Consider the following 23,466-nt stretch of genomic DNA (forward strand, 5'->3'; position numbering starts at 1 on the left):
GAAACTTTGAGACTTATATAAAACAGGATGCCTCTAAATGAGGTTGCTTGAATTGAGATTCAATATAGAAAGGTAGGTTGTTGTAACATTTAACTTGATAAAGTAAAATTGGTATTTCTATAATATATACATTATTTCTGTTTCCTTAACAGAAAGTCTCATTCTTTTATCATTTGTTCTCCTTGTAACTAAAACAGCATAGTATAGCTTTTTAAAAGATGTCCGAAGTTAAATAACAAGTATTTATTGTGTTATATTTAACTTTCTCTCTTTGAGAAACAAAGTGTGTGAAACCGCCTCTTTATGGGTGGGGACCTCACAATTTAGGTAGGGAGTCGAGCCGTATGTAAGAAGAGTGCACATTTGGACTTGGGACCTGGACTTTGAAGGGGAGGAAGGGTTTAGATGGGGGTGGGGGGATAAGCTAGGGAAAGAGCAAGAATAAAAGCACAGAGAAATAAAAAAGCATGGACTGGATTATGCCTTATGAATTTGGTTAACCCGGATGAAATGAACAGTTTGAGTGGCTCCGAGGGTGGTTAAGTAGGCTGTGTAGTGGGTTACTGGAGGATTTTTGAAAGCTAGGAAGGAGAGTCTGAACATGTTTCAGTAGACAGTAAAAAGCAATAAGCCAGGTTTTTGAATAGTTTAAAGAATATTTTTGAATATTTGGTGGGAAATGCAAAGGGTAAGGAAGGAGAAGAGCTACATGGCATTGGTAGTAGTTGGCATGTCAAGGGGTGGGGCGAAAGGGAGTAGCATGGCAGCAGCCGGCAGGGTAAATTCGAATCCCAGAGAAGCGAGGAGTTGAATCTGAAGCTTCTGTTGATTATAAAGTATGTATTGGCTGGGCACCTTTATTTGTTATCCTGCTTCCTTCCAGAGTTTGAGCCAGTTGAGATTTTAATATAGTCAGTGTTGAAGTTTTGCTCTGTATGTAGTTCAATAGCATGCCCTAGACTTTATCAAACACCTAGGCTTTCATGTTGAACATGTGTGCTGCTGTTCAGAGAAATATGGTAGGTATAGATGGAACACAGCTGTTTGAAAAATAATCCAGGCATCTCTAGCCAGCCTCCCTACAAAGTTGTGACCCTTGTTTCTTTGTTAAAGGAAAAAGTAGTCACGTGTTGGTGAGAATTAACTTTCCTTTTGTGCCATGTAGATGGGTCTTGATGGACTTCAACAGGATTATATCAGAAAAGCTGAATACCCTTTTAGCTCTGAGCAGAAGTGGATGGCTGTTAAGTGTGTGCACCGAACACAGCAGGTATCCTTCCATTTATAGAAAACTTACTCTGTGTTGTTTAACTAGATTACTGTTTTTCATTTATTATCCACCTTTAGATTTAAGCAGTCATTGAGCATAACACAGACCAGCTCTGAAGTGTGTGTGATTCATAGTACACTCATCCCTGGTTGTTTTCATGTTCTCTTTGAATTTATGCATAGACATGTCAGTTTTGCTGCGTGAGCAAACAGCTCAAATGAGCTGGAGCCTGGTCTCAGTCTCCTGGAGATTGTGACATAAGCCTTTCGACATCTTTTTTGTTCTTGATGACAGGTTTCTGCTGTCTGTGTTTTTCCACTGAAGAATGTCTTGTCTTCAGGCTGAACAAAAACTACATTATTTTGTGGAAACATGGTTACCAAATGTGTATAATTCATGTTAGTTGATCCAGCTTACAAACTGACAAAACGAAATGCACTGATATTTCAAGCTACTACCTTATCTCTGGGTGCTTTAGAAATTTTTACACAGTGCAGTAAGAGTTATGTACAATAGTTATCTACAGTGTATAATCATATCACTCATAGTTGCTATTACCAGCTTGATGCTTACACTTACTTTGGCCTTAAAAATATATAGCTGTTTTTACATTTTCTTTATTAGGAATTAATAAACGGTTATGTGTTTTTACCTGTGAGCAAACATTAGAAACCAGTTACATCTCTGTAGATGGGAAGTAGTGAGAGGATTCTCCCTTGCCCATAATAAGTAGGAAACATTGGTTTTAAATTGCTCAACATTGAACTTGTGCCAGGAACTCTGATGATGAGGGGAAAAAAGATTTCTGTTTAGTCTTTAAAGGAACTTTTATAAACTTCAGGGAAGGGATACAGTTGGAAACAAAACTATAAAAATAAAATGCCTGTTACTTTAAACCTTGTAATGTAAAGCTTTCAAAAATTGCATCAGAGTTAGGTAATTTTTAGCTGATGTCCCTTGTCTATATAGTTACATAGCAAGAATATGTATATGAGTTTATTTGCAAGGTGTATTTCTTTACATTTTATATATGATCACACACTACTTCAAGATAATGTGGCTCATGTAAAGTTCGAAGATTTGACTTCAGCAATTTTGAATCTAACCTCACCAAAGTTGTACATTGACTCTTTTCAGTTGGGGGTAGGGGTAGGGAGTGGCGGGATATAAGTATAGAAAGGGTGTGATTATTCTTTCCATTTGCTGACTTGAAGAGTTTCTCTTAGAAAACAGAATCAACAGATTTAACTAACAAAACCCAAACCCGCTGACCTGACTCAGGATCTAGAAGAGGTCAGCCTGGCACAGATATGAAAAATGTACCAGTTTAAAAACAGCCCCACGGGACTTCCCTGGTGGCACAGTGGTTAAGAATCCGCCTGCTAATGCAGGGGACAGGGGTTTGAGCCCTGGTCTGGGAAGATCCGACATGCTGTGGAACAGCTAAGCCTGTGTGCTACAACTGCTGAGCCTGCGTGCTGCAACTGCTGAAGCCCGCGTGCCTAGAGCCCTGCTCTGCAACGGGAAGCCACCACAACGAGAAGCCGCACACTGCAAAGAAGAGTAGCCCCTGCTCACCGCAACTAGAGAAAGCCCACGGGCAGCAATGAAGACCCAATGTAGCCAGAGACAAACAAACAAACAAAAAACAGCCCCAGGCTCAAATAGTTTGTCTTTAGAGGACTTTCATTTGAACACGACAGTCTGCATTTATCTCTGCTCTCTCCCTGGAACCTACCAAAATGACAACCAACGAATAAAAGATGAACTAAAAAAGAGGAAGTATGGGAAAGACTTAGGGGGACAGGTATCTTTGAAGGTGGGGCCTAAGGCATGTGGCTAAAAAGAGGAGAGCAGGTTAAACTTCTAATAAGGAACCAGTAGAACTCCCCCACTTACCTTTCTTTCTTGAGGCCAGACCAGAAGTGTCATCTTGGGGACAAGAGTGGAAGGCAGAATTAAGGTTTAAGACTAAACACAGGGTGATTAAGGGCAAGCCGTTGTCCTAGGTCCTAACTCCACTTTCTCAGAATGCTTGCAGGTAGGTATCCCCATATCCTCATTCTCCAAGTCAGAAGATCGAAGAGTTTTAGAGAAGCTGACTGGTCCTGGGGAGATCCCTACAGTATGGAGTAGTCCTAAATAAGCTCTTTGTTCATTGGTAGAGTTTACCTGCTCCTGGTCTTCGTCTTGTCACTCTACTGTGAGGGCTACCAGTTGATAAACCCTGCAGTGCCCATGGAGTTTCTAGACCTTTATTTGCTTTGGTCTTGAATGTAAATGGACAGACAGGGATTGCGAGATACTTGGGGAAAGCCTTCAGTATGAAAGACACAGACCAAGCCAACAGAGAAAAGGGTCTCAGAAACAAAGATAGTGCTGGATGCTGAAGAAAATTTCCAAAGACCATAAAAAATGACAAGATACTTTAAATAGAATGTTTTTCAAATAAAGTCAAGAAATCTGTCAGAAAGTAGAAAAGTCAAAGAGGTGGACAATACAAAAGGTAAGGTGTAAAAATCAGAGAATTGATGTAGGAGATCCAATATCCACCTAATAGTGGTGACAGAAAATGGGAAGATTTTAGCAAATAACATCAGGAAAATTTCTAGAGGAAGAACTTCAGCTTCTAGAATAAAATTGCCCACCAGCTGCTCGGCACAATGTGTATGTTACAGAGGGGTGGGAGTGAGAGAATAAACACACCAAGGCCCACGATCAAGTAATTTGAGGGCACTTAGCATTCTAAAAGCTTCCAGAGATTGTGGGGTGGGAGGAAGGGCAAGGGGGAGGAGGTCCTACACCAAAGTTTAGGACTTTCCAAATGCAGCACTGCACACTGGAGGCTGGAAGATGATGGAGGAAAGCCTTCAACTGAGAGGCGATCTCTTCCCAGCTGAGCTTACATATGTGGGGGTAAAATAAAAATGTTTCCAAACAAGCCTCAAAGTGTATAGCCCACACAGCTTTTCTTAGATACTGATGGATGTGTTATTCCAAGGTAAGAGTATAAATCAAGGAACAGGGAGACTTAAAACCTCGTGAGTTCTAACCAGCAGAGGGGTGAAGGGAAGCTCCTGGATGCCAGTCATGCAGCAAGCCTGGAAATGAGCCAACTCACACTGGAAAAGGAAGGGAGAGCACAGCCCGAGGAGGGAGTTCTCAGTCATAATATGGGAGTAATGGCTCACCTACTTAATGGATTATGTGAAAAATACATTGAGAAGGGCTTTATATGACATGGAGGAGCTTGGGAATAATGAGTAATAGGTGTAAAGAAAACTAAGCAAATAAAAAAAGAGACAATTATTAACTTTATGAAAGGTAAAACTTGAACAGGAAGAAATATATTTGGCTTCTGTAGGTCATGGAAACAACATCGTACCTTTCTGCTCCCTGTTTCCCCGTAACATCTGGTTACTGCTCACTTGGGGACCACAGAGATGGATGCTCCTCTCAGTGTGAGCTCACACTGTCGTACCAAGGCAGAGGAGGACCACGTTATGCACTGGTTCCTAAATTACCATTTGGAAGTGACACAAGTACTGCTCATGTTTATTGGCCAAAGCAAATCACATCTCACTTCAGAGTGGTAAGAGGTACAGGGAAATACATTTCTACCGTGTGCCTCCAAGGAGAGCTGGGAAGTTTGTGAACTGCTCTGGTGGCCACTTGGCTCAGCAGTGAGGAATTAGAAAGTGAGCAGAATACTGGTGAGTTTTGCTCTGCAGGTATTATAACAGTGAGGAGAAGGAGTAGATAGTGGGGGTGGCCAGACGATCACCTGTCACAGTAGACAGAGTATAAAATTGTTTAGTGAACAAGTAGCAATAAAAACATAATTAAGGGCTTCCCTGGTGACGCAGTGGTTAAGAATCCGCCTGCCAATGCAGGGGACATGGGTTCAAGCCCCGGTCAGGGAAGATCCCACATGTCGTGGAGCAGCTAAGCCCGTGTGCCACAACTACTGAGCCTGCGTGCCACAACTACTGAAGCCCGCGCGCCTAGAGCCCGTGCTCCACAACAAGAGAAGCCACCGCAATGAGAAGCAGGCGCACTGCAACGAAGAGTAGCCCCCGCTCGCCGCAACTAGAGAAAGCCCATGCGCAGCAACGAAGACCCAACCCAGCCAAAAAATAAATTAAAAATAAATAAATTTATAAAGAAATAAAATAAAATTGGTTTGCCTCTGTGGAGTAGGACTGGAGGTGAGGAGGTTTTAGGCAGGGGACTGTGGGTTTTCATTGTAAGTTTTTGTTTATTACTTTGCTAGGGTAAAAAATAAAATGTCTGATAATACCCATAATTACAAGGTGGTTGTGAGAATTAAATGGGGTCACGTGTATACATATAATAGCAGTAGTAGAAAGCCTAAACCATTGCTTGTGGGCTGACGTTAGATCTTTTTCCCTTTCCTGTTATATCGTGAGCTGAGAGTGCCTAGTGTGGAGCTGAGTGTAGCCTTGCCTTCACTGTGGCGCTGAGGGTGTGGAGTAGATGCTGTGTTCTAAAGAGGATGCAGAAAACTCCCATGTGAGCTTTTAATCTTCAGAGTTCAAGTGCTGTTCAAAGCCTTAGGCTTGAGTAACTTCCCTGGGGATTATGGGAATGCATGCCGCTTGTTTTTGATTCCAATGGCAGATATATACAAATTGAAATTAACTTGAATTTATTTGCTGTGTTTTTTCTTCTTAGGACAGACCAGAGATTTGTTTTATGAAGGGTGCTTATGAACAGGTGATTAAGTATTGTACTACATATCACAGCAAAGGGCAGACCTTGACACTCACCCAGCAGCAGAGAGATCTGTACCAACAAGAGAAGGCCCAGATGGGCTCTGCAGGGCTCAGAGGTAAGGCCATTTCAGCACCGTCCCCTAGGTGAAGAGGTAATGCCTTCTTTTAATTGCAGATGAATTCGTGCTTCACTTCTGAGCTGCACAGCTCTATTCCAGGGTTCGTAGAAGCCTGCCATTTCTGAAGTGTTAGGTTTTAGTTGGCTAATTGTTTCTATGTTCCCAAAACATAAAAAGTTGGGAATGTAGCAAAATATGAAATCTCTGGTTCTTACAGACCTGCAGTGGTCTCTGAGCAGGTGATAGAAATTTTATTTTAGACAAGTTTATCTTGTGAGAACAGGGATAGATAGAAGTAAGGTGGTGTTACTCCTTCCTTATGTTATCACTGGCTCTTGTTTGTTAATCTAAAATACTTTTCCTAAATATTAAAAGACTTAAGCCTCTAATTCTTTAAACTGAGGTGGTTACTTACTTGTTCCTCATCTGCTGACTCCTTCCCTTGCCGATCACCAGAGAGGAAAGAGGTGCCCAGACTCTGCCTTGTGAAATGCTGCTGACTGGACAGTGACAGGGAAAGGGGGTCTGCTGTGCACACACACATCGGCCGCTTCTTCTAGGGACATTGTGTGTATGTAGGGTTGAAGAGCAGGGCTTGGGGCCGTACCTGGTTTTTACCTTCTGGCTTGTGGGGAATACACACACACATACACACACCCACACCCATGCACTTATGTAGTCTTTCTCAAGGAAATTGGAAGAGTTGGCTTCCTTAATTTTATTGTTATTTACAAAATGGAAGTCAAGCACCACAGTTCCTGGGAGCAGGAAACAAGTATAATTTACAAGACTTCTGCTCTTATAATAAGATAGGTTTAGAAAGGTATTCTTGTGGCTTCATTTGAGGGCAGTGTTTTGTTATTCTTAGCAGCTCACAGCAAAAGGGTTTCAAAGTTGGGTTGCATTTAGACAGTCTTAAAGGTCTGGTATGTGCTCCCTGTTTTCCTCAATTTTTGTAACAGACGTTTCACACTTTTTTTTGACTAATTCTCTTCATCTGAAAGATTGTGGAGCTTTGTGTATGTGTGGTTTGGTGTGGTAACATTGTGAAATAGACAAGACTTGGTGGAGGAGAACGTCTTTGTTTCACAGGGCTTTGGGAAACATTCTGGGCATTTGTCCCTTGCTTCACATCTTTTCCTCTTCTCTGCTTATGCTCCATTTTCCTCTTCCCGCTGAAGTTACCGTAATGAAGAGTAAAGAATAAATGAATAAAGATTTTAAGTTTAACTTGATATGAACTTATTTTATACTTTATAAAACTTAAGTTTCTTAAAATACATGTCGTTAATTTAAAAATTGGAGTACGTTTCGTTTTTATGTTTTAAATATAAAGGAGGAAGTTGGGGGCCCTCCACACAGAAAAGGTCTACATATCTTTGTCCCAAACAGTAACAATAGATCTTCATTTGTGCTAAAGAAGCAAACAAATAAATACAGGATACTGACCTCTGGGCTAATACCACCCCTTCACTGAGAGTGCCAGGAGCTGGTGTCCCTTTCTTAAGATTTGCTGACACACAGATTGATACTCAGTGCCCCCCTTCTGTTGCCATCTGCCTCTGTTCCAACACTAGGGACTGTCAAGTGGCTCATTCTCTCCAGAGTGAAAGCGTTTGGGGCTCACATCTACGTAAATAGTTAGGTATGACTCGTACACTGGAAAAACAGAAGTCATTTGCCTCTAACCATGGTTTTCCAAATGTATTTCATCCTTCATACCTTCTGCTTGAATAAGAATGGATACTTCCCGTGATCTCTCTGGGACTTTTCAGTTTCCCTGTAAGATACATGTTTAGTTTGTGTGCTTTTTTTGGTGTGTTTTCTTTGGTAAGTTGTTCAGTCTTATAATATTCCAGATGGAGACACATCCCTCTGGCTCATAAGGTAGCTACCAGAGGTTCCAGAATTCTGAGAAAAAGCTAAATGGTATTTGGAAATGAATGGTACTTTGTGCTATATCTTAAGTTCCCGAGGACGACAGGAAACTAACTATAAATGATGGTATGGTGGTATTATTTATATAGTTTTAAGAGAACCAAAGTAACAAATAAGAAAATCCTATTAATGTTACAGAAAGAGTGAAAGAATAGAAACTATTGTTGGTATTAGTGGTTTTACAATCACTTTACAAATTAACTTTACCTCCCAGGGTTTGTTGTGTACAAAATTATTACATGTTGTATATAATTAATATAGCCTTCTCTTCAAGCTATTGAATTGTTCTGGAGGCCTATAAGATGGAAAGATGAAGATACATTAGGAGAAGCCACCTTCAAAGGTGACTGTTTAAAATTGACTTTAAAGCTCAACAAACTGGGGCTTCCCTGGTGGGACAGTGGTTAAGAATCTGCCTGCCAATGCAGGGAACACAGGTTCGAGCCCTGGTCTGGGAAGATCCCACATGCCGCGGAGCAGCTAAGCCCGTGCGCCACAACTACTGAAGCCCGTGCGCGTGGAGCCTGTGTGTTCCGCAACAAGAGAAGCCACCGCAGTGAGAAGCCCTCGGCAACATGAGAAAGCCCGTGCACAGCCACGGAAGACCCAACGCAGCCAATAAATAAATAAAACAAATCTATTAAAAAAATTTTTTTTTTAAAAAAAAGCTCAACAAACCTATAGTTTTCCAAATAATTAATTGTATTTTTCTTAAGAGTCAGTAGTTTCTGCTGAAAGGAGCTGCATGTTTGCTATGTGAAAACATTTCTTATTTGCTCCTCACTTGCCTTCTCTGCTTAACAGTTCTTTAGTCTTATTCTTTTTAATTTTTAATAAGTTAAAGCAACCCCATATTGAGAACCATTAAACTAGAATATCTTTGCATGTAATAATTCTGATTTTTAGAGTTTTTGTAATTACCACAATGACATTGTCGTCTTAAGTCATTTATCTGAGAAGTGTTATGGTCTCCAGCTTTTGTAAAGTAAATTCTAATGGTTTTGTGATTCACATTTTCTTTTTCGGATTTTATTATTATTTCCCAAGTTCTTGCTTTGGCTTCTGGTCCTGAATTGGGGCAACTGACGTTCCTTGGCCTGGTGGGAATCATTGATCCTCCTAGAACTGGTGTGAAAGAAGCTGTTACAACACTCATTGCCTCGGGAGTGTCAATAAAAATGATTACTGGGGACTCACAGGAGACTGCAATTGCAATCGGTATAACTAGGCTGCTTCCTTTGTTTTCCATAGTTTTTCTTAAATTACTGCAGTGCATAGTTTTGTGAATCATTTGACATGAAGTGTGTTTACATAATACTGAGTTATACAGTTAAAATTGATGCTTTTGTTTGCTCATACTCTATAAAATTGTGGACCAAATTTTATTTTAGTTAAAAAAATAATACTATTAGTTGAAAATAACTAAAGCATTGTGAAATCACATTATTTTATTTACAAAAGAATAGTTGATTATTTTTAACCTCATAGTCCACTATGCTGACGGATAAAAGCGCTAGATCATGAATGTGAAAGAAAATATGAAATTTAGTTTTTTCTTTCAACTTGAGTATAATTTTTTAAAAGCAGACTTTGTACCTAATTTGAAAGAAAATAACTTGTGTCTGTATTTCTGTTGTCTAATACATATATGCCTATGTTGTTTGAATGCAGCTTAAGATTACTTAACAAGTATAAGGAAATAAAATGGACATGGAAGTTAATCTCCCAGAACCTGTAAACTATAATTCATACTGATAAATTTTAAATTTGCTAAAGTTCATTAATTCTTATCTTATTAATATGGAAAGAGACTGAGACAGGAATTTCACACTTTATGTGATCTAAGAAAAATATGTCACTGGAAACATAATATTGTTGGGAAGATTGTTCCTAGAGAAACTTCTCAACATTTATTTTCATTTACATAACAACTACATGATACCACAGATGAGCCACCATTTTGCCTGGCTTTGTTTACTTTATTTAAAATGCACTCTGATCTTCATTAAAATTGAGCTCCCAAGCAGAACCTGCTTGGCCTTGTTTCAGTTCTTAGGTGTGGTGGGTTAAATTGTGAAAACTCTTTATTCTTAAATTTAAACAAAAATAAAGTAGTCAAACAGAAAACCCCACAGTTTTTACTAATTCAGTTGTGTTTGTCTTACTGTAGTCTGTCTTGTGATCCCTTCATATAAAGACATTTTATACTTAAAGGGAAAGTGAGTTGATAAATCATATTAAGTGAGCATTATGTTGACTAGCCTATCAAGCAAAACCAATTTGGTTAATTATGTTTTCTTTCCCATTTCACTTCAGCTAGTCGTCTGGGATTATATTCCAAAACCTCCCAGTCAGTCTCAGGAGAAGAAATAGATGCAATGGATGTCCAGCAGCTTTCACAGATGGTGCCAAAGGTAGGCCTAAACCAGAGCCTTTCAGACTGAAAGGCCTTATTCTAGGTGTTAGACAACTTCTCCTGTTTGAAACATTTGAAAACAGTCGGGACATGACCACCAGATTCTTTGGTCCAAATCATGAGATGAAATCAGTCTTATCATTGAGAGTATTTATGATGTGATTGTTAGGAATATCAGTACTTTAGCAAGAGCCAAGTTTCCTCTGAGGAAGGTACTGTGGAAATTAACAGTGGTGTTTTGTATTTATAAAGTACAGAGTGGAGAGAGACCATCACTTCATACTTCTTACCCTTGTGTTCTATTTTAATTGAATGCATGTATAATGCTTTTAAAAAAATTGAGGTATCATTTGCAAACAGTAAACTTCTTCCTTTCTAATGTACAGCCGTTAAGTTTTGACAAATGTGTGTGGTCCTTGTAACCATCACACAATCGGGTACAGGTTCCTCCCACCCCAGATCCTCTTGTTGTGGTCAGCTCCTCCCTCTTTTTCCACTGCTTGGCAACCATCGATTTGTTTTCTGTCCCTATAGTTTTGCCTTTTCCAGAATGCTCTAAAAATGGAGGCATATAGTATGAGGGCTTTGAATCTGCTTTTTTGACTTAGCATAATGCATTTTTAATTGCTGAGTAGTATTCCACTGTATTGGGTTTGTGTTACCTATGCACTAGTTTAAAGGCATTTGGACTATTTTCAGTTATTGCTGATTATGATTACAACTACTCTAAACATTTGTATATAGTTTTTATATGAAAATAAATATTCATTTCTCTTAGATAAATACCTAAGAGTAATTGCTGAGTCTCATATGGTCATGTATGTTTAACTTTGTAAGAAAGTGCCAAATTGTTTTACAGGGTGGTTTTATTGTTTTGCATTCCCACCAGCAATGTTTGAAAGGTCTAATTGCTAATATCCTCACCAGCACATGGCATTGTCAGTTTCCCCACTCTCATTCTAATAGGTATATCATGGTATCTTATTGTGGTTTTAATTTACATTTCCCTCAGAACTAATGATTTTGTGTATCCTTTTCATGTGCTTATTTGCCATTCATATATTTTCTTTAGTGAACAGTCTACCCTGCCTATTTTTAAAAAAATGTTTTATTTTTGAATTTTGAAAGTTACTTATATATTATGGATAAAAGTCCTTTATCAGATATTTGATTGGAAAATATTTTTTCCCAGTCTGGTTTTATTTTTTTATTCTATTAACATTGTCTTTTAAAGAACAGAAGTTTTAAATTTTGGTGAAGTCCAGTTTATAATTTTTTTCTTTTATGGATCATGCTTTTGATATGTTATCTAAGGACTCTTTGCCTAACCCAAGGTCCAAAGATTTTTTTCCTGTTTTTTTTTTTTTTATAGAAGTCTCATACTTTTAGGTTTCACACTAACATCTGTGATCCATTTTGAATTATTTTTGTCTATGTGTGAGAAGCGGGTTAAGGTTCATTTGTTTTATGTATGGGTGTTCAATTGTTCCAGTACCTTTTGTTGAAAAGACTGTCCTTTCTTTTTCATTGAAATGCCTTTTCAGAGCATCTGGGAGCAGTGTGGGTGTCTGATTTGTTTTAGATTTAGTGGGGTAGGTGTTTCCATATTTGAACAGGACTCTGTGTATGTATGTGTGTGTATGTGTCCTATCCTGTTAGTTTCTTCCTGACATTTATTTCTGAAAGAATAAATCCTGTATTAAGTTCCCTGGGGGTATTGAGACAAAATGTACGTTTAGTAAGTATATGTGAAATCTGCAGTTAATAAAACATTTTCCCATTAATCTTTGTTCAGCCTTTTCTTCCAAACCTTTTCCCAGAGATGCTAACAAGTAGTGACATAGGACAGATTTGAAATTTCATTTTATTTGCTTTCTTCAGTTCACTCTCTCTGGCTCTCTGATAAAAATGCTAATGAACTCTGAAAACCAATGTAAAGGCAGTTAGGGAAGGAAGAAGTAAGTTACAAATTGCATCATCAGCCTGGACAAATTACATCATTGGTCATTTTCAAATAAGAGTTTTTGTGCATCAATTATGACAATTGCTCTGATGCTATTCAAAGAGAAAAGCTCATTGAATTGCTTGGAGTCATCCTGCTCTGTGGAGGAATTCCATAAATACCAGGGCTTTTTTCAGGTTTATCATGTCTTTTGAAAACCCAAGTCTTTTCTTTCCTTTAGGTCCTTTTAGTCCCCCCCAACCCCTACTTTGTCTTTTTTTTTCCCATTTTTATCTTGTGTTCATGTAACTCTTAAACCTTGGTCTTATGCTTTTACTTCAGATCATTTTGAAAAGTTTTTCGTTTATTAGTGTTAGAACAAAACAAAACTTTTCTTCTAAATTGCCAGCTCACTGAGGTTTTCCCACATGTATTAAAAATCATATTAATGAATTCTGTTCCTCATTAAAACGTTTTTTGGCTTCCCTGTTTCCATAATTCTGTCACACATTCCAAATCCCTTAACATTTCTCTGTCCTTTTGACCTAGAGCCAGTTAGAAAGTAGTATGGAAACTGAATTTTGCTTAATTATTTATAAAGTCCATCTGGGAATTCTCAGTGTTTTTTGTTTATGATTTCTTGAGTGTGTTCTACATTTCCTGTTGATAAAAATGGACATTCTCTTTTCTTGTTTGTTTTTTTCATTTTTTTTTTTTTTTTGCGGTACGTGGGCCTCTCACTGTTGTGGCCTCTCCCATTGTGGAGCACAGGCTCCGTATGCGCAGGCTCAGCGGCCACGGCTCACGGGCCCAGGCGCTCCGCGGCATGCGGGATCTTCTCGGACCAGGGCACGAACCCGCGTCCCCTGCATCGGCAGGCGGACTCTCAACCACTGTGCCACCAGGGAAGCCCTTGTTTGTTTTTTATAGCACTGCCTCCATTTTTGTTTTTACCAAACCTATTAACCAAGTCCCTATAATAAAATCCCAGTTTGTGTGCTGTTTAATTTTTGGTATGTCATCAATACTTATTTCAATGCATCAGGTATCTTTTAATCTGTTCTGGAAGATTTGGGGACCTTTGGGAGGTTATTTTAATGCCAGGAATAATTTTTTTCTATTAGCCTCTCCTTTTCATATTTACCTACTTTCTTCTCTTCATAATTTACTTTCTGTTAATGTTGATCAAAAGAACTGTGAGTGCTGACCACAAATATGACACTGAAAAGATGGACCCATGAGAAGAGAAAAATCGTCTTGCAGGTTCCTTCTGAAAATACACAGCCTTTCACCCTTTCCCTCCGTAATAGTCCCTGAACTCTCTTTGCTGACACAGTTCTACTTCTTTCCCATTGTCCTTTTACCATCCTGTTGTCCTCATTCTGTCTTCTCCCCTCCTGCTCCCATACTACAGTGATTATATTGTGTGCTTATCTTAAATCAGTATATCCCCCCCCTTTTAGGTAGAGAAACAGACATAAAAGTGAGAAGATCATTAATAGAGGAATTTCAGTTACCCCCAAGTTTAATCCTAGCTCTGTGATAAAATGATATAGTTCAGTTTTTAGTCACTTCTCTGTGTGTGTGTGTGTTTTTAATACCTTATTTCTTCAGGCCATAATTTTATGTCACTAAATTTCAATATTTTTTCTCAACCAGAAAGATTGACCTGCTAGTCCTGATGCTCTAAGAATTTTTACTCTGTGCAGTATTATATTCCACATGATTCTTCAGCTTTGAATTGAGATCTGCTTAGTCTCAAAGAAACTGCTTTTATTTTTGAGTTGCCGTCAAAGCTTTGAAATGCTGAAATCTATATCAAGTAATAGGTATACTGGATGCATGCCAAAGTAATTTGTTACTATACAAAAGAAGTATGTTTTCAGCCCAACAATTGGTTTGTTATCCTTATTGCCATTGTCAGTGATAAGCTGCATTGGCTGTAAAGGAGTGATTTGCAGTGGTTTGAATGATTTGTAGTGGAACAAAGGCAAAATTTTACTCTGTACAACCTGAGTATTTGTAATTAGTAATTAGCCTTTTATTTAAAAATTCTGTAAAATCGGGCTTCCCTGGTGGTGCAGTGGTTGAGAGTCCGCCTGCCAATGCAGGGGACACGGGTTCGTGTCCTGGTCCGGGAAGATCCCGCATGCCTCACAGCGGCTGGGCCCGTGAGCCATGGCTGCTGAGCCTGCGCGTCCAGAGCCTGTGCTCCGCAACGGGAGAGGCCAACAACAGTGAGAGGCCCACGTACCGCAAAAAAAAAAAAAAAAAAAAAAAAAAATTCTGTAAAATCCACAGTCTTTGCTAGATGCTCAGTGCTGTGTGCTACATGATTAATTTCTGCAGTAATGTAGAATTTTCACTTAGAAGGTAACCAATACATTTAAAATATGTATGCAGCTCAGTCCTTTTTATTTTATTAAAAAATTTTTTTAATTGAAGTGTAGTTGATTTACAATGTTGTGCTTGTTTCAGGTGTATAGCAAAGTGATTCATTTATACATACATATATATCTTTTTTTTTTAAGTGAACACTTTTTAATTAATTAATTTATTTTTGGCTGTGTCAGGTCTTAGTTGCAGCCCATGGGATCTTTCGTTGAGGCACGTGAGCTCTTTGTTGCAGTGTGCAGGCTTCTCTCTAGTTGTAGCACATGGGCTCCAGAGCGCGTGGGCTCTGTAGTTGCAGCATGTAGGCTTAGTTGCCCCGCGGCATGTGGGATCTTAGTTCCCTGACCAGGGATCAAACCTGCGTCCCCTGCGTTGGAAGGTGGATTCTTAACCACTGGACCACCAGGGAAGTTCCTATGTATCTTTTTTTTTTCAGATTATTTTCCCTTATAGGTTATTACAAAATATTGAGTATAGTTACCTGTGTTATCAGTATATAGTAGGTCCTTGTTGCTTATCTGTTTTATATATAGTAGTGTGTATTTGTTAATCCCAAACTCCCAATTTACCCTCCCCGTTTTTCCCCTTTGGTAACCATAAGTTTGGTTTTTATGTCAGTGGGTCTATTTCTGTTTTGTATATAAGTTCTTTTGTATGTAAGTTCATTTGTATCACTTGGATGGTTTTTTTTGTTTGTTGTTTAGATTCCACATATAAGCAATATCATGTGATATTTGTCTTCCTCTGCCTGACTTCACTTAGTACGAAAATCTCTGGGTCCATCCATGTGGCTGCAAATGGCATGATTTCATTCTTTCTTATGGTTGATAATGTTCCATTATATATATATACCACATCTTCTTTATCCATTCATTTGTCTGGACATTTAGATTGCTTCCATGCCTTGGCTATTAAGAATAGTGCTGCAGTGAACATTAGGGTACATGTATCTTTTCGAATTACAGTTTTCTCTGGATATATGCCCAGGAGTGGGATTACAGGATCATATGGTAGCTCTGTTTTTAGTTTTTTAAGGAATCTCCATACTGTTCTCCATAGTGGCTACACCAATTTACATTCCCCCCAACAGTGTAGGAGGGTTCCTTTCTCTCCACACCCTCTCTGGCATTTATTATTTGTAGACTTCCTAATGATGGCCATCCTGACTGGTGTGAGGTGATGCCTCATTGTAGTTTTGATTTGCATTTCTCTGATAATTAGCAATGTTGAGCATCTTTTCATGTGCCTTTTGACCATCTGTATGTTTAGTACTTTTTAAAGACATGGTAAAGAGTTTCCAAATGGATTTTGAACCTTTTTAAAGGAAGAATGCTTTCCACATATGAGTTATGTGATTCATGGTACCTAGAGGAACTAAGGGTAATCAGTAATGTGATAGTACAGTTAAACTGAATTTTTTTGCCTAAGAAAATAATCCTCTTTTGTTTTAGACCTTTATTAAAATTGGGAGAGAACCTGGGAATAGTCTTTATGATGGTCCTAAGATTCAGTCATTTATTCATTCATCTTACATGTGTTTATAGAGCACTGGAGGTACTGGGCCAAAATCTCTGCCTCATGGAGCTTATAGTCTAAGATAAAACTCATGTGGAGTATAGCACTGCACAGAGTAAAAATTCTCCTTAAAGCACCAGGATTAGCAGGTCATTCTTTTTGGTTGAGTAAAAATATTGAAATTTAGTGACATAAAATTATGTCTTGAAGAAATTAGGTATTAAAAAAAAACACAAAAGTGTCTAAAAATTGAACTGTATCATTTTATCACAGAGCTGGGACTAAACTTGGGGGTAACTGAAAATTCCTCTGTTAATAATCTTTTCATCTTTATGTCTTTCTCCAGCTAAAAAGGGGGGAATATACTGGTTTAAGATAAGCACACAATACAATCACTGTAGTATGGGAGCAGGAGGGGAGAGCACTGACAAAAGCAGGGAAGAGAGAGGATGAGATCTTTAGACAGCATGCCTAGGAAAGGCATCGTTGAGAAGGTCCTGTGTGATGAAAGGGGCAGGCTGTGTAATATCCGAGGGAACACAAGGGCAGAGGCCTCAAGGGAAGTGCGCTTGGCATGTTTCAGGAACTATGAGGCGGCCAGTGTAGTGCAGGGTTGGGGGAGAAGACTAACCGGGGAGCATGCACTTCATGTGGGGCTTGGTGGACAGTAAAAGACTTGGGCACCATTTGCTTGTCCTGAGAGGGATGGGAGGTTTCTGGAGGGTTTTCAGCAGAGGACAGTGTGGTTTGACTTGCGTTTTTAACCCAGTGTGTTGGCAGTGGGTTTCGATGTTTGAGTAAGGAGGTTAAGTGTGGATATATTTGAGGATGGGGCCAAACTGTGTGTGGCATGTGGGAGAAGAGGAGGAATGAGGGTGACTCCCCAGATTTAGAGCCTGAGCCATTGCAAGAGTGCACTTGCCATTGGCAGAGGATGTGAGGGAGCATGTGTTTGGGGAAGTAACAGGGGTTCTGTTTGGCATGTTTAAGTCTGAGATGGGATGTCCAAGAGCAAATGTGGAGTAGGTAGGTGGATTAGTTTTATCAGCCTGGATTTCAAAAGAGACAAAAAGGCATATAAATAAAAGCCAGATTTCTAAGGTGGGGTGAGATCCCCTAGGGAGAGACCTCTTATATTATAAAGAGCCCAAGAACTGAGTTCTAGAACACTCCAGAGTGTAGACTTCAGGGAGGCCTGGGGGACCCTGCACAAGAGGAGCAGCTGGAGAGGTAGGAGGGGGAGCAGGAGAGTGTAGGGTGGTCCTGAGGCCAGGAGAAGAGGACGCCTCAGGAGGAGGGAGCGGTTGGCTGTGTGCGGGGTTAAGTCTCGGGAGAAGTGGCACTGGTGTCAGCAATGCAGAGTCTTTGGTGCTCTTGATGAGAGGTTTCAGGGCAGGGGTGGGGTTAGCAGCCTAATCAGGAGGGATTCAGGAGAGAGTGGAAGAGAGAAATGGGAGACAGCAGTACAGGCAGCTCCCTAGAGGAGTTTCGCTTATAAAGAGAAGGGGAAAGGAGGGTAGCAGCTGAGATAGGAAGGGAAGTTTTTGGTTTTGTTTTTCTTTAAGTGGAAGGAATAACAACATGTTTGTACAATGATGGTAAAGGTGCAGCAGCAAGGGAAAATTTTTGATACAAGGGAGGGAGAATTTCTGATTGGTAAGAAGGTGGGATATTTGACCTGCACTAGAAACATATTCATGTTGTTCATTTTTAGTAAAAGGAGAGAAGAAGGGATACTGTCTGGATACAGCTATTGGATGGTGGGAGTTGTGGAAGTTTTCTCCTGACTGTTTTCTTTGAAGTAGGAAACAAGGTTGTCAGCTGAGAGTGAGGCTGGGGAAGGGGATAAATTGGAAGCATGAGGAGAGAAAACTAGTGTGGACCTATCCTCTAGGAGAGTAGGAAAGAGAACGGTGGGTTACGTGGGTATTAAGGTCACCTGGCTCGGGGGTGTTGGAAAGACTGATGGGAGGCAGTGGTTACAAATTCCTGTGGAACATGGAGGGTGGCCTCGGGAGCAGTGACTGGCCACAGGTAGTGAAGTACAGTCTTCTGTGACGTTCAGAACCGAGGATCTGTGACTGAAGAAAGGAATGGAGGGCACCTGCCCCACTCTGTGCTCTCCTGGTGGTGCTATTGGAGAGGACTGTGGGAACAGCAGTGTGGGTAAGACTGGAGGGCCAGGGGATTTGTCGATGACTGGGGCACTGGGAGGGTTTCAGGAGACCAGAAGATGGGATCAGGAAAAGGGATTAAATATATTCTTTGGAGAGAGAAGATGGTATAAGCAGGTGGAGACACAGTGGAAGAGAGAGCGCCTAATGAATTAAGCTGAGTAGAAGAGCATGAATAGACACTTCATAGTGCTTAACAACAAAAAAAGGCTCGAGGGATGTTGAGAAGCAGCTGTTCTTTAAATCTCCTGAAGACAGGACAAAGGGAAAAGGCCATTTTAGTTGTGGAAGTGTCGAGGAAGCCGATGCAGGAGAGTTTTTCCTTTGTCTGTCTCTGAACGTTTCAAGAATAAGGCTGTTTTCTCTTCAGAGCTTAAACATAATGGGATAAACTGGGTAAATTGTTTAGATTGTGCATTTCTTATAGTACCTAAAAATTTGAAATGACCCTGTCAAATGAGTGTCCTAACAAATGTATGGCATATTCTTAAGTTTGATCTCTGTGGCAAAATACAGACAGTTTAAATTGATAATTTAAAAAATATTCTTAGTTATAAGTGCATAGGTTATTCTGATATTTCTTAATGTTGAAGATTTTTAGTGTATCCCGTGTTTTAACAGGTTGCGGTATTTTACAGAGCTAGTCCAAGGCACAAGATGAAAATTATTAAGGTGGGTGTCTAAGAATCACACTGTTTTATCTCTGTATCCAAAATGCTACTGCTTGTCTTTCATTATGTTTGCTTTACTACTGGGAATATTGATAGAGCATTAAAGTCAGAAGTATTGTGAAGCAAAACAGGTAGTTTTTTAAAGCCTGAGATGGAAACATTAATAGAGAATTTAGTTTGCAAAGGAAGATGTAGAAGAAAACTTTAAGGAAATATCTGCAAATACAACCTTCTTTAAACATTTGAATAATGTAGAAATATGTTCTGACAGGAGGCTATAGCCAAATCATCCCAGTGTGAATAGGAATAATTACTTAGAAACTGAATAAACGCAGCAAGAAAAAAATGTTTTGAGAGTGTGAACAATGTTTAAAGGGCTATGATTGTTTATATTAGTCAAATATATACAAAGCAGCTGACATGGTACCATCAGTTCATGGACTTATTAATCACAGTAGTGCTCCATTGTACTGAGGTCACGGTTTCTCGGCCTTGGCACTTTGACACTGTGGGCTGGATAATTCTTCATTGTGAGGGGCTGTCCTGTGTGTTGTAAGTTTAGCAGCATCCCCGGCTCCTATCCTTTAGATGCCAGTAGCGTCCCTGAAGTCATGACAATCAGAAATGTCTCCAGACATTGCCAGATGTCCCCTGGGAGACAAAGTTGCCCTGTGAACAACTGTGTAATTGACTCTTCATCAGGCTCTACACATAGAATCCATAGAATTTTCACACATGGAAATATTAATGGCAGCTTTTTCTAAGCTTTATCTTAAGACCTCCATATATTTATTGAAGTTTTATTGAAAAAGTGATTGTCTGTTTTATTTCCAGTCTTTAATTATGTGGGAAAGAAAAAGAGAGAGGATTTGTTTATCCCCTTATCTGTGTGGAAGCAACATTTTAATCAGAACTCCTCCCTCCCGCTTCTCCCCTCTCGCCCCCAGTCTCTGCAGAAGAACGGGTCGGTTGTGGCCATGACAGGAGATGGAGTAAATGATGCAGTCGCTCTGAAGGCTGCAGACATTGGAGTTGCAATGGGTCAGACTGGCACAGATGTTTGCAAAGAGGCAGCAGACATGATCCTGGTGGATGATGATTTCCAAACCATCATGTAAGTTTTCCTTCAATGAATGCACATCAGAGAGTCTCCTCCCATCCTTTCTTGCACCCCATTCATATAAAAGACTTTAGCAGTTTTAGACATTGGATAAACTAAACTTTTTTACTAGATTAATTAATCTTATTTTGTGTACTAGTGTGTAGTTTGGAGGAAAATTATTTGTATGGAATGGACATAATAAATGGCAGGGCTATTCATTTAAGAAATATTACTGAGTACCAGCCAAGTGTCACATTTCCTGGCCACTAGTGGTGTGATACAGCAGTGAACCTTCATGTGGCCTTTATTCTAGTTAAATTCAGGCTCACAGGAATAAGCATGTGCCTGGCCTTACAGTAAGTATTATATATAAAGATCCCATCCATATCTGTTTCCTTCTGTCAGGAATTGTTCATGTTACTAATGATGCAGTTTATCATTTGAATAGATTTGTTTTCATCCACAGTTTCTAATTGCTTTAAGATTCTGCAATACCTGCTGGTTGTTTCACAGTGTTCAGGTGGAGGTCACTTGATAATCATCTCTTGAATGATCTAAGTCTTAGTTCAGTGATGCCCTGTGTGCCTCATTAACCCACTGTGGCCTCAAGTGGAGCATGTGGGCCCTCAGGACCCAGAATTGCTAGGCTCTTAAAAAGATATAAGATATTTAATTTCCATTCTTAGAATTGTATAAAAATCTTGGAAGATAGGGCAATATGTTTATAAAACACATATTTTCCTAGGCTGAGCAAAATGAATGAGAGAATTTACATGGATCTTTGTAAACCATGTTCTTTTTATAATTCTGGTACAACATATACCTAATTGTGTGTAGGAGCAACAGATGGCTTAAGTTCTATAAGTTTTATATGTCTCATTGCCATTTAATTTCTGACCTACATTAAATTAACCCCTTAACCATGCATGCCTCTTGTATCTTGAAGTAAAATAAACTTGGAGGGGTAAAGAAGATCATTATTTTAGTATTATAAATGTGTATTATTGTCTCTTGTGTAGAAACACAAGATGTGATTTTAATGTTGAAATGTCTTTTTAAGAATAAAAATTACTGTGTTATGAAATTAGTTCGGGTAGAGTGTAGCAGGCCAGACTTCATTCCTTGCCACAGTAGTGTTTCCTTTTTTTTTTTCCTAGTTTTAATTATGTGAAGAAAATAATAGATTTTCTTATTGATGTGTGTGTTTTATCCGTTGGAAATTTGTTTTCAAAATTAGTTCCACAGTATTGATATATCCTTATTTTTCTGTGATAATATTTTCTCACCTAATTTTATTTTTAACTTTCAGGTCTGCAATTGAGGAGGGTAAAGGAATTTATAATAACATTAAAAATTTTGTTAGATTCCAGCTGAGCACGTAAGTTTGTAAGAAGTTGTGACAAACTTATGGGTCTTACAGATAAATTATTTGCAAAGTAGAACTCAAGCAGAATGCCTACAAGCTTCTGGGCTCTATTTCTGAGGGTTGTCCATATGTAAAAGTTTTCCAGTGTGAAAATTGAATCCTGTCCTAAATGTAAAAATGGCATGATAAAGAGGTTCTAAGTGTGATAATTATTTGTCTGTATCATCATCAAAATATATAAACCTTTGTGGCTTATTTAATAGCTCCTGAAATAACTAAGAAAAGGGCGTCAAATTTTAATATTTCTTCTTGGTATATTTTTCCAAAAGTAGAAGGGCTTTTCTGTAGTCCAAAAACAGTTATGAAAATATCATTGAAACTGTTATCTGAACTCAATTTAAAAAAATCTTCCTCTATTTGAAGGTCTTTTATTAAAATGCTGTGGATCATAAGGGTTAACTCTTAGCTTCAAAATGTTCACACTAATGAAGCAGTAGGTTACTTGGAAATATGGGCTTCCTTTAAAAGAACAGTAGTAACATGAGAGTTTTAAATGCTAAGAAAGTGATTTCATAAAATTAGCAAGAATTATACTATGCTGACACATTTTTTAAAATGACTCTTTCTTTCGATAGGAGTATAGCAGCATTAACTTTAATCTCACTGGCTACATTAATGAACTTTCCCAATCCTCTCAATGCCATGCAGATTTTGTGGATCAATATTATTATGGACGGACCTCCAGCTCAGAGGTGAGAGTTTTCTCATGTAAATTTGAAAGACAAAGATGGCATGCTATCCTGATAATTAAGCTCTAAGACTTCATCACGGATAGCGTTGGAAATCTCTGCAGCATCGTGTTTGTTATAAATTGTGTGATGTGAGCATATCATTTATTCTCTTGGAGTGCTCATTCATGCATTATGATCTGAGCTTTTAGGCTGTTAGATGCCCAGCCTTAAGTTGAGAACCCAGGAGGGAACAGTTGCAGTCCCTGTCCTCGAAGTAAGCTTTTTGTTTCGTAGAATAGGTTGTAATGGAGAAATCTCTGGCTTTAGTGCTATTACCAAAGTTCTGTTGCCAGTCTTAGAGACTTTGGGAAAGTATTGAAGGGCCTAAGCATTTAAGTATCTTCTTTTATAATAATGGGGCCCTAGGTGTTGCTTTCCTAACACAGAGTGATACATGTCAGTGACCGTTACAACAAATTATCCTAGTTGAAACTTCCTTGCATGAAAGATGGTTCAAAGTCCAGTTGGTAGGTCATATATTTCAGGCCATATTTGGAATAAGTAAAGCTATATGTAAATAAAATTTGGGCAATTTTTTGAATTTGATTATCAGTCCCCTCCCAAACTGTGCCAAATAAACAAAAAAGGAAAGAGTGATAAAATCTTTGGTTATTTTCAAGTGATCATAGCCAAGGTTTTCTTCATGATTCAACATTTTGTTTCCAAAAGAAGACATTTAGTTTCCAGGATAATTGAGGTCAATGAAGTTGTGAAAGTAATAAATCCAAATCTTACTTAAAACTTTAATTCACTTTTCTGTTTGTTTTGAAGCCTTGGAGTAGAACCAGTGGATAAAGATGTCATTCGTAAACCTCCACGCAACTGGAAGGACAGCATTTTGACCAAAAACCTGATACTTAAAATACTTGTTTCCTCAATAATCATTGTTTGTGGGACTTTGTTTGTCTTCTGGCGGGAGGTATACTCACTGGATAAGCTGCTTTATTAATATTCATTCTGCACAGTAGGACTCGGTTATTTTTGTGTATTAAACAGAAGGCTGGAAGTTACGAGAGCTCTTTCAAAAATAGA

At 38.9% G+C, this 23,466-nt stretch overlaps 1 protein-coding gene and 1 long non-coding RNA gene across 6 annotated transcripts in view; both read left to right on the forward strand.

The window, feature by feature from the left end:
* The window catches only part of ATP2C1 (ATPase secretory pathway Ca2+ transporting 1), a 116,355-nt gene that overhangs the window by 88,705 nt on the left and 4,184 nt on the right, over positions 1 to 23,466 (forward strand). For all 5 annotated transcript variants that reach the window (XM_067737434.1, XM_067737437.1, XM_067737435.1 and 2 more), the window contains 9 exons: positions 1,166 to 1,270; positions 5,966 to 6,122; positions 9,111 to 9,281; positions 10,380 to 10,477; positions 19,126 to 19,176; positions 20,123 to 20,289; positions 21,587 to 21,655; positions 22,279 to 22,395; positions 23,206 to 23,353. In XM_067737434.1, the coding sequence (XP_067593535.1) occupies positions 1,166 to 1,270; positions 5,966 to 6,122; positions 9,111 to 9,281; positions 10,380 to 10,477; positions 19,126 to 19,176; positions 20,123 to 20,289; positions 21,587 to 21,655; positions 22,279 to 22,395; positions 23,206 to 23,353 (1,083 nt within the window). The remainder of the gene's footprint in view (positions 1 to 1,165; positions 1,271 to 5,965; positions 6,123 to 9,110; positions 9,282 to 10,379; positions 10,478 to 19,125; positions 19,177 to 20,122; positions 20,290 to 21,586; positions 21,656 to 22,278; positions 22,396 to 23,205; positions 23,354 to 23,466) is intronic.
* On the forward strand, positions 6,132 to 8,714 carry LOC137224663 (uncharacterized). The gene is made up of 2 exons (XR_010943422.1): positions 6,132 to 8,406; positions 8,492 to 8,714. It is a non-coding gene; the product is annotated as an uncharacterized lncRNA (long non-coding RNA).

Source organism: Pseudorca crassidens, chromosome 5, assembly GCF_039906515.1.
Source record: "Pseudorca crassidens isolate mPseCra1 chromosome 5, mPseCra1.hap1, whole genome shotgun sequence".
Taxonomy (NCBI): Eukaryota; Metazoa; Chordata; class Mammalia; order Artiodactyla; family Delphinidae; genus Pseudorca; species Pseudorca crassidens.